Raw genomic sequence first — 11170 nt, 5'->3', positions numbered from 1 at the left:
TTTTGTGGGGGGGGGGGGGGGGGGGAGGGACAAGGAGGGGATAAGCTGTTGCGCTCATTTGGGGATTGGTTGATCTATACTATATCCTGAAACTTCCACAGGTTCTTAGGCAAACAAAGCTCAAATTTGTAAGATATAGTTTTGGAGGGGAAAAGTCATACTTTTACTATTTTAAGATAAATCCCGCATTTTGCAAAATTTAGAACAGTAAAAAGCACTCCTTTCCCCAAGTTCTCTTGTTCACGGGTCTCCAAGGGTGGCCCCAGACCTTCAATATGGGCCCATGGGCCTCACCTGGGAATCTGTTAGAAATGCAGGTTCTCAGGCCTTACCCACGGATTGAATCAGAAACTCAGGGGGAGGGACCCGGCCATCTGTGTTTAACGAGCCCTCCAGGGGACTCTGAAGAGCCCTGAAGTCTGAGCACCGCTGACCTCAGTTTCCGCTGGAGGTAGGTGGGTGGAAATGATTCTTCCACCTCTGGAGGAAGGGTGGTAAACAGCCCTCACACGCCCAGAGGGGCGGAGGGTTGGTATTTGGTCTTAGTGAGGCAGGCTTTAAGGGTGTCAGAGGGGCGTTTGGTTTCACCGCACAAGCACCCCTTTATGGAGGTAAGTATTCCGTTTAGAGATGTGGCATCTGCCTGGCTGTGAGTCTGCTTATGACCTGTGCAAGCTGGCAAGGTTCTGGATTTTTGAGGCCCCTCTGGACTCAGCACTTGGGGAAGGAAGTAACTTGGGGGTATAGCCACTTACATTGGAAAGCAGGATGATTCTTTAAGACTGATTTTTTTTTTTTTTACTTTGAAAGCAGCTTAAAAGCAGCTTGCTGTAGAGCTGTATCTTTCACACCCACAGCCTACCTCAGGGTTGTGTCAGATGTCCTTTGAAATATAGGCTTCCAGGCCCCCTGTCTGACAAACCGGTGCCAAAGTCCAGGGAGAAGGTGGTTCCAGGGCCTTGGGGATCTCATGGGTGAAGCTTTGGTGTCTTCCAAAGCTTCCATAGAAGGATGGCTATAGTTTGAACCCCAAACTCTCTCCCTAATGGGCTGTGTGGGACCTTGGACAAGTCCTGTGACCTAAATGTCATGAAAGAGCCCAATTGTAAAGGTCACCACCTGAATTCAGAAACCAGTATCTCTGGGCCCCAGTTTCCTTATTTATAAGTGACCAGTTGGAACCAGGAGCCTCTCGAGCTGTAACAAACCATAGCTAACACTTTTAATGAATATAAGCCCCAAATGGCATAACATCAATTTAGCAGAGTCCTCAGCCTGCTGCAATGGTCTTCCCACCGTCCCCACCCCCTTCTCAGGAAGATGAGCCAGTCCGCCTACAAATGAACACAATCGTCAAGAAAAAAATAGCAAGCCCTGTGCTTTGTAGAGCCCATCAAATGCCAAAAAATGACACCTGAGCTCCCTAACATCAGCTCATCACCATCAATCAATCTTGCGACCCTCTGGCTATAGGAAGCCTTTCCATGGAGGCCACAGGTGTGGATCCTGGGGTTTCGAGTCATGCACCAGAGAAGGGTCACCCACCTGGGTTGACTGAAGCGGGAGAGGAGCTCAAGCCTCCAGAAAACTTTTTTTTTTTTACCCTCCATTACCCAGAAAACAGAATTAATTAGAATCCTCCATTTTCCAAGAACCTGGGTTAATCAAGGTTTATATGCAGTAATTTCTTCCCCCTAGAACAGTACACTGAAGCCATGTCTCCACAAAGAACACAATACTTAGTGAAACTGCTGAGATGGGAATGGATCCTCGCTGAACTGGAACCAAGACAACCCTGATATTTCACTGAGTTTCAGCTCTTGGTGGGAAAAGAAGCAGACTGTGGGCTCCTGGGGAAGAGAGGACACAGGCTGGCTTTCCAGGCTGGCTCTGGGTAGGGGTGGGATAAAATGCTTTCTATTATTTTGTCCAAGAGGCCACATCCGGGCACTGCCCTGCTCATTTCATGCAAGTTCTGCCTCTTCCAAGGAGCTGCCCCAGCCATGGCCCCTTGGTCACTCTCCTGTGACTTTCTAGAAGCTCACAGCCTAAACAGCACAAATTTACGCTTGATTTCAGAAGGTCACATGTTTCTCCTTAAATCTTCCCTGAGTGTGTTCCCCTGAATCCTCAACTGGGTTTTAGATTCTTTTGGGCTCGGAGAACTAATGGGTCTCAGACAGTTTCAACACACAGCAGGTACTTAAAATCAGACAGACAGAGCTAGAAGGATCCTTACAGATCAGCTCATCCAACCTCCAATTCACAGGTGGGGAAATTGAGGCCCTGAATGCAGAGTGAACTGTTGAAGCCCTCATAGCTAGTCAGTGTCAGGGCAGGAATTGAAACCCAAGGCTCAACAAATATGGAGTATTTTCTGATTATACACTATGTTAGTAAGGAGGTTGGGAAGACAGGAATTAAAAAAAAAAAAAGATTTAGCATGAGCTTAACTTGGTACAATCTCTTTGGAAGCAAATATCAGTCAAATGTGGGATGCTCAGAAATCATTTTACTTGTAAGAATTTATTTTACAGGTGGAATCACACATGTGTGCAGTTGATGTACACAAAGATATCAACTGAGTGTGCTTTGTAATAAAACAAAACACAGAACTAGAAATGGTCGAAATGTCTTTCAGTGGGGCCTGGCCACATAAATTAGTGAATATCTGGATAACTGAATACTTGGCATGCGTGCCAAGTTGCTTCAGTCCTGTCTGACTCTTTGTGATGCTGTGGACCATAGCTGGTCAGGCTCCTCTGCCCATGGGATTCTCCAGACAAGAATACTGGAGTGGGTTGTCATGCCCTTCTCCAGGGGATCTTCCTGAACTAGGGATCAAATTCATGTCTCTTTTGACTCCTGCATTGGCAGGCAGGTTCTTTACCACTAGCACCACCTGAAAAGCCCAACTGAATACTCACAGCTACTAGATGTGATACAGTGGATCCACATGAGTGTCCATCTGGAAAGAGCCGAGATGGACTGTGAAGTCAGACATCAAGGTGTACCACGGTGTGGGGAACACATTCCCAGTCTCCACAACAGAAAGTGTCTGTGGGTGTGTTTGGTTACCTGACTGTACTTGACATACTTCTGGAAGAATACACAGGAAAGGGCTCCTTCTGACAAGTGGGATGGGGTCTCGAGTGGGAGGAAGAATGTCATTGCATTGTGTATCCCCTGCAGTCTTTACGATGTGCGTGTGTTATTCTTATAATAATAATGATTTAAAACCTCAACATCGCAATCTCCCAGTTCAGTGTTTCCCTTCACTGTAGCAAGCTGCCTCTCTTGCTGTTATTCTGTAAATTGGTAACTTGAAGCCTAAGTGTCATAATTTCAAGTAGGTGTGTGTTTATGTTAGTCATTCAGTCATGTCTAGCACTTTGCGACCCCATAGACTGTAGCTTGCCAAGCTCCTTTGTCTATGGAATTCTCCAGGCAAGAATACTGGAGTGGGTAGCCATTCCCTTCTCCAGGGGGTTTTCCTGACCCAGGGATTGAACCCTGATCTCCAGAGTCTTTACTCTTGGAGCCACCAGGGAAGCCCAGTTTCAAGCAGGTAATAAACAACAAACAATCCATCTGCTCTTAGCTCATCCCTTTACTTTTTAAGCCCCAAATTGTGCTTTTCCAGGGAACTGAAGCTCTAGGGTGGTACACCCCACGTGGAGGAGGTGCAGTACAGAGTTAAGAACTAGGTTCTCAAGCCCAGTGTTTACAAGGCAGGTTCCTCACGTGCTCAATGGCTCAGCCTCCTCATCTGTAAAATGGGAATAATCACAATTCCGGCATCCTAGGTGGGGAGGAACAGAGTTCCCCTCTGTCTGGGCCCTGTCCCAGACTACGGGATGAAGGTGCCCGTGAGCTTGAAGACACTGTCTCTGACCTTGGGGAGTGCAGACCTGGCTGGACGCGGCTCAGCAGGAAGGAAGCTGATCAACAAGGGCACGTCCAAGGAACCCAGCACCTGCTCCCGCGTGGTGGAAAGTGGGGAGAGGAACGAGGGCAGGGCTGGGGGGTGGGGAAGAGAGAAAAGACACTCCAGCAGGTGAGACAGCTGGTCGCCTCACCTTCCCCCAGGCATGGGAAGCCCTAGGTTTTTGGATTTTCTTTGCAAACAGCTGGCAGATTTCTGGACAAGTCGGGATGACCTTTGGAGACAGATTGTGGTATGATACTGGTTGCAGGAAAGGAAACTAGATTCTGTTCCTGAGGGGGGCGGTGTCCAGCACTCAGCTGCCACCCAGCAACCATTGGGTCTGGGCAGGAATTTGACTCGGTCCTAGTATCTCCAGCTGAAAAATGCAAGTGTCTGGGTCTCACCTCCAGGGATTCTCATTCCGTCAGTGCTGAATGGGGCCTGCAGGGGGCTAAGACATGCAGCTGGATCCCAGGAGGCTGCTGGAGACAGTCTTGTGGGTTTTCTAGTATGGGGTCCAATCACAGAATGGATGACAGTCAGTGCACTGATCCAGACGATTTTGGTTACATCAGAGCTGACTCACTGCTTAACTGTTGTATTGTCTCTGAAGACCGCATCTCCCCGCCCTAGCTGGCACCCAGTCCATCTTGCAAAGAGGCCAGTGGGCCAGACTCTTTCCTGGACCTTCAGACGAAGGTATAATAGTGACTATTTATTAATAATAAGACGAATACTCAGGTTTTTCCTACAGATAATCTCAAATAATTCTCACCACGACCCTCTAAGGTTCTGACAATTATTGTGTCTGTTTTACGGGGGGAATTGAGGCAGAGAGGGGTTCAGGAACTTGGCTAAGGTCTCTGGTGGGTCACCCATCTCCTCAGTACCCTTGCCGAGTGCTACTCCCGCAGACCCCTAGACCCAAATAGGCGTCCCCATGTTGGAGGGGCCTGGCTGTCCCTGATTGTGGACCTCCCTAGGCAAGAGCCCAACTCTCTGTGTTCCCAGAGGACAGGAAAACCTCGTCTCTGCCTGCACAGCAAGATGCTTTGAGAATGCCAGGGGATGGGCATGGCCATCTCCGATTTTTTTTTCCCAACCCCTCCCTGGATTCCTGACCCGGATGGATGGATGGATCATATCTGCATCCTGGGGCAGCCACTCTTTGTTTCCCTTCCTTTGTTCCCCTTCCTCCTCCTGCTGGTGACGTGGTCACCTTCCCAGGAGATAATGCCTGCGTGGTTCTGTCCTGACAAGCCCTTTCGGCCCTATCTCTAATCTTCTGTGGGTTTAGGATTAATAGACTTTTTCCTCGTTTGGGATCAATAAGCACAGAGAGAGAGAGAGAGGAAAAAAGGGGAAGGAAAGAAGTCAGCAGGATTAAAAAAAAAAAAGGCTGATAAGAATCTGGTCCAGGTCTTAGAACCCTGAGTTACCAGTGGTATCTTTCAGCTCAGGAGCCGGTGGGGGAGGGGAGCTGGTGACTGAGGCCCTAGGACCCTCAGCCTCAGGTCAGGCCAGGTTCCAGCCTGAATTTTGGCCCAGGAAGGTTCTGAGTCCTGGGTTGCCTGTCCTGAACACCCTCCCAAGTTGGCAAAAACTCTTCTCTCCCAGCAGCTAGTCCCCGCTGTTCAGGAGCCGGATCCCCAGGCTGCCATCTCCTGCGTTCCCAAGATCCCTGAAGGGTGTGGACCCTCTGGCTGAGCTTGGCAACCTGCAGCCCCAGGGCCCGAGCTCTTTCTCAGTATTTCATCAAGCCTAATGGAGACTGCACATGTCCCCTTGATGAGTCTGCTCAGGGAAAACAAAAATAGCACCTCGCTGCTTTTAGCGAGAATTATATCCACTCCGTGGGGCTAACCCTGGTTGCCACGTGCTGATCCACAGCTCTGATTAGCCTTTGATTAATAAAAAATGGGGATAGGAATCAATTATTTATTTAATAACAGCAGTTTGTTTTAAAGGCAAAACCTTTAAGAAAGTGGAAGACTCTGGGGGTGGGTGTGGGAGTGGGGTGGGAGGGAACCGGTAGAGGGTCTCTCTGGGGAGAAGTTGGGGAATGAAGGGTTTCCATGATGGAGTTGGTGTTCTCCTGTGCCCGGGCTAGAGGGCTAGTTCCATCAGGCTTTCACGATGTAGGATGCAGCACGGAGTAAGGGGAGCTAGGCCCCTGCACCCAGGGATCCGGAGCAGTACAGGGGTTCAGGAGGGTTTGGTCTGCTTTGAATACTGTGGGGTGACGGATCCGTGACGCCAGCCCCCTCGGGCCCTCCCTCTAGCCTTTCGCCTTCATCTCTGGCGTGCTGACCCTGGGAAATCTCCTTGAGCCAGGCCTGAGCGTGTGGTGTCTGCCCATGGACGACAGCCTGCCTTCCTTGCCTTGGACCACTTCCGCCAGCATGCCAGCTCCCCTCTGCCTGGTCCACCCAGGGGCCTGTCGCCCGGCCCAGCCAGGCCCTGGCTCCTCCCCGCCGTTACTCAACTCGCTTTCTCCTTGTGGAGGGCACTCCTGCTGATCTCCGCATTTCACAATCATATCCATTCATCAAGGCCAAGATCGAAGGACACCCCGTGTGGCAGCTCCCCAAGCCATCCCTCAGGAGATGGCCTTTCTTCTTCTGAATGCTCTCGGCACTTTGAACGTGTGTTCCCGTGGCAGTTTGGGAAAATGAGGCTTTGTACTTGATTTCTTTGTAGGTATTTTGAGGGCAGGGACCGAATCTCAGTCACCTCTGTAACCCCTGCCCAGGGTGTGTGGAATAATGGATGGAGGGGGCGGAGGCTCTCTTTTGGGGAAACTGTACCCCATTTACGTCTGGAATAGCTTTCAGATTAAGAAACCAGCCTTCAAGGGAAATGAGAACAGCCTCTTCGAGGGACGCAGAGGAAATATGTGCTTTTGTACTTGAGACAAGCAGATTAGAGTACTTGGTCACGATTTTAACTTTTTTTTTATTTCTGGAGGATAAGGCAGGAAAAAAAATATTGAGTGACACAGTGTTAGTTTTCTAACAAAATTGAACCTAGCCTTTTGCCTATGGACACAACTACCCTTCTCCCTCGACACTGAGACTCAGACTCAGTTTTCTCATCTGCCAGTTGGGATGATAATCTCTGTTCCACCCGACCGTGGCGGCGGTGGAGTAGTCAGTTGTGTGTGACTCCTTTGGGACCCGTGGACTGTAGCCTGCCAGGCTCCTTGCTCATGGATTTTCCAGGCAGGAATACTGTAGTGGGTTCCCATTTCCTTCTCCAGGGGACCCAGAGCTCGAACCTGCATCTCCTGCATTGCAGGTGGTCTCCTGAAGGAGTGAACTGGCAGGTGAATTCTTTACCACTGAGCCACCAAGGAAGCCCAATCACTGGGCAGTTACAAATCATGCATGAGGGAAAAGTGAAGAGAGAACTTGGCGAAGGAGGAAGTGCTTCATCCATGGGCATGTAGTGTCTGTTTGGACGATTATGAATCACCTAAAGTTACTGTCTTTGGGATCCTTTGGAAAGAAGGGTGCCCCACAATTTTTCAGGCGTCCAAGTCCCTTTTCCCGTCTTCATTATTTGGATCGCTCTCATGGAAGTTAAATTTCCCAGAACGGTCTGGGCTGTTGCCATCTCTTTCTTCTGAGTTTACTGGTATGGGTAGCCGTTTCCAGCGTGAAGCCTTCCAGCAAGCAGGCTCAGCCACTCCAGACACCACGCCCCGCAGCCGGGGCTGGGGATAAAGGTTTGAGGCAGAACCTCACATTTGCTCATGCAGTGCTTTGAATTTTCTGAAATGTCTGCTTTCACAGATGTTATCCTGTGGACGCATCCCTGGATGGGGCCGGATTTGCTGAGCCTCACAAAGCCTGTGGGGTTGGTTCTTCAGCCTCCAGAGTAGACGGTGAGACATTTGAGGGTGGAGAGTTTCTCTCATGGAGTGGATGTTCCTGCTCCCAAACCTTCCCAGCCGTTGACCTCCACAGTAGGGCTGATGAGCAGAGTGAGGATTTCTGATTCAGAGAACCAATCACCTGGTAATTCAGGGGGTGGCTTTAAGAAACACGGTCATGTGGGAACCCTCAGCTCATAAACCAGATGAATTAAGGGTGACTATACACATGGCAGACGATTCTCTCCTTTCTAAAAGGATTCCTTATAAGGCTCTTCTGATGAGCAAACACAGCACATTTCAAACGGGATTCATTGTTAGAAAAAAAAAAAAAGAAAAGAAGAGGAAGACGACAGAAAAGAAGATAACAATTTGCATTCACTATTTCAGGAGCAGTGCTTATGAAACGTGAGGCCCACCTGTTTCTCATCAAAGTGTCTGCAAGTCCCTCTCCTGGAGAAAGTGGGGAGCTGCAGAGACAGGAAGAAAACTTGGGGGACAGGAAGAGAGGCGCTGCTCTGATGGAATCTGTCATCCTCTGACTTGGAAGGAAACATGTCATCTCCCGGCTTGGGGCGGGGGCAAGGAGTAAGGGGCGATCTGGGAGGTGGGGCTTCCATTGGCCAGCTCCCCACTGTGAACTGCCCATGGGGTGTGGAGCCCCCAGCCAGCTCCATGGGGCATGTGGTGGAGTTTTTTTAAAGACAGAACTGCTGACCCCGCTAGGACCACGGACGTGGCCACTGGGTCCTGGTGAGCTCTCCCCCTCCGGTTCGTTACTGACAGGCTCCCGGCTTTGGCAATATTTGCCTTATGGCATCAGTGCCGCGTTTCCCGTATTCACATAGTTAAATTAGTTAGCTGGATAGAAACCTCAGAGATGATGTATCTAGTTGTCAGTCGTGACTTGGTGCTAATGGCGCTACAATTTGGTTACAGCCCTAGCCGTCATTAATCATCGGCCCCCAGTTGGCTGCATCTGGGGTGCTGGGGACGGGAGGGCGGGGTTGGCAGGGGCGGAGAGGTACCCGCAACCAGGCTGGGCTGCTCGCTCTTCCTCCGGGCCGCGCTCAGGCCCTGTCCCCGGGCTGGCCACTGTCCCTCGGCTCCCACCGCCACCAGCATCGCACACCTCTATTTATTAGCATCATGCTACTTATGCTAATAGCAGACTGTACACTATTTCTGAGCGAAAACATCTGCTCCAAGCAGCCGACTTTCACTTACAGAAACTGATTTCAGCTCAGTCAAGCAGATAAACAGAGAAATCAAAGCAGGTGGCTGAAAGTGAAGAAGGAATTCTCAATTCCTGCGTTCAACCGATGAACTTCACTAAAGCCATAATTAATATTCAGATAACTATATTCCGACACATAGAATAAACAAGATCATTTAAAGGATGCAAAATACATCCCCAGGGCCAGAGGGGAAGGAGAGGGAGGGGAGGAGAGGGGAGGGAAGGCGGAGGACTGAATATGAATACAGACACTTCCCGGGCTGGCCTATTGTCTGGATGGTTTCAGCCTCGGAGAAGTGGAGACACGCCTCACAGAGCCCACAAGCCTGGGTGTTTGCAGAACTCCTTCCACAGCTGCAGGGGCTCATCCACTCACAACACTCTCTGCGATAGGGGGTCGGGGTGCAGCGCCCCCAGCAGGGCTGGCGGAAACTGCCCTCTGGACTCAGGACGGCCAGCCCGGGCCAGCTGCTGTGGCTCCCTCCTCAAACACAAGCCTTCTCCTGGATGGAATACCCTGCTGGCAAGCCTTTCTGTCTACAGTCAGCAGTTCTAGAATTCAAACTAACATCTCTGTGTGATTTGGATGAGGCTGAACCCAACTCTTTATACTCAAAGCTATAAGAGAGTATATACCTTATTGAGTTAAGTGTTTCCATTGTTTTTTCCTAGTTGGTCATCACAGAAATAAGACTAACGCCACCATCAGGGACAAATTCTGAAGGCAATTATTCCCGTTCTCTGAAGACCAGTGGCCCCAAGGCTCTGAGGAGCAGACTCGTCAACCAGAAGAGAGTCCCCATGTGACTTGCGGATGCACATGGTGAGATCTTGGACCTGACTCACCGTATCATGTTAGCATAGAATGAGAGTGGGAATAACAGAAGTTAATGCAACCCATCACCTGATATGGTGCCATGCACACTCCTGTGTGTGTGTGTGTGTGTGTGTGTGTGTGTGTGTTTGCTCACGCACATGCATGCCTGTGTATGCATGCATGGGCCATGTGTGTGTGTGTGTTCTAAGTCGCTTCAGTCGTGTCTGACTCTTGGCAACCCTATGAACTCCAGCCGGTCAGGCTCCTTTGTCCATGGGATTCTCCAGGCCAGAATACTGGAGTGGGTTGCCCTCCTCCAGGGCATCTTCCTGGCCCAGGGATAGAATCCAAATCTCTTATGTCTCCTGCATTGGCAGGTGAGTTCTTTAACACTAGCACCACCTGGGAAGCCCCATACATTGTCTGTGTTGCACTGTGCTTAGTCGCTTCAGTCGTGTCCAACTCTTGGCAACCCTGTGGACTGCAGCCCGCCAGGCTCCTCTATCCATGGGGATTCTCCAGGCAAGAATACTGGGGTGGGTTGCCATGCCCTCCTCCAGGGGATCTTCCCAACCCAGGGTTCGAACCCAGGTCTCCCACATTGCAGGCAGATTCTTTACTGACTGAGCCACCAGGGAAGCCCATGCATGGGCTATAGATGGATAATTTATAGGAGTGAATTTTTTGAGTGTATACATGTGCTATGAGCTCAGAAGGGACACTAAGTGACCAAGGTCCTGCTTGTGGGATCCAAACCAGCCCTGAACCCCACTAGAGGGTGAGGCAGGCACCAGGACAGGTAGACCCAGAGGAGATAGCTTAGGTGAGCCCTGCTCAGCGAGATCTGTGCAGGCTGAGCCGGGTGTCATCTGAATCCCTTCTTGCCATCCCAAGGGACAGCCAGATTCACCGCTGGTGAGCAGGCCCTTGCTAACTTTTGCTCAGCTCTTTTTCAGTTCCTGTAGCTGCAGGGACCCCGTGGCTAAAAAGTGATGACAACAAAATGTTATCAATAACTTTAATTTCCACTTGGGGGACACATTCCTCTCCCTCCCCACACCCCTGTGCGTATGTCCTGGATATGTCCTGTACTTGGAGAACAGTGTTGACAAAGCTGGGAGCCCCAAGCTGCGTCCTGGGTGCTGTCAATGCTCCTTTGGAACCACTTGCTTTGTGGTTGAAATTTCCCCCATGCCTGGAATTCCTTTTTTTTTTTGGTTTCCTTGGCAATGACTCTCTCTGAATCACAGCTGTTTGCAGCAATGGGGGAAGGTGGGAGGATACTCCCTGGAGGGGCGCTGGGAGGGGTGGGAA

At 50.3% G+C, this 11170-nt stretch overlaps 1 protein-coding gene across 1 annotated transcript in view; it reads right to left on the bottom strand.

The window, feature by feature from the left end:
- The window catches only part of CELF4 (CUGBP, Elav-like family member 4), a 313421-nt gene that overhangs the window by 270845 nt on the left and 31406 nt on the right, over positions 1–11170 (bottom strand). Inside the window, exon 2 of the mRNA XM_010849742.1 lies at positions 5879–5902. Coding sequence (XP_010848044.1) covers positions 5879–5902 — 24 coding nt within the window. The remainder of the gene's footprint in view (positions 1–5878; positions 5903–11170) is intronic.

The sequence above is a fragment of the Bison bison genome, unplaced genomic scaffold (genome assembly GCF_000754665.1).
Source record: "Bison bison bison isolate TAMUID 2011002044 unplaced genomic scaffold, Bison_UMD1.0 scf7180017864286, whole genome shotgun sequence".
Taxonomy (NCBI): domain Eukaryota; kingdom Metazoa; phylum Chordata; class Mammalia; order Artiodactyla; family Bovidae; genus Bison; species Bison bison.
The sequence above is the reverse complement of the archived record's forward strand: the minus strand, read 5'-3'. Positions and strand labels throughout refer to the sequence as shown.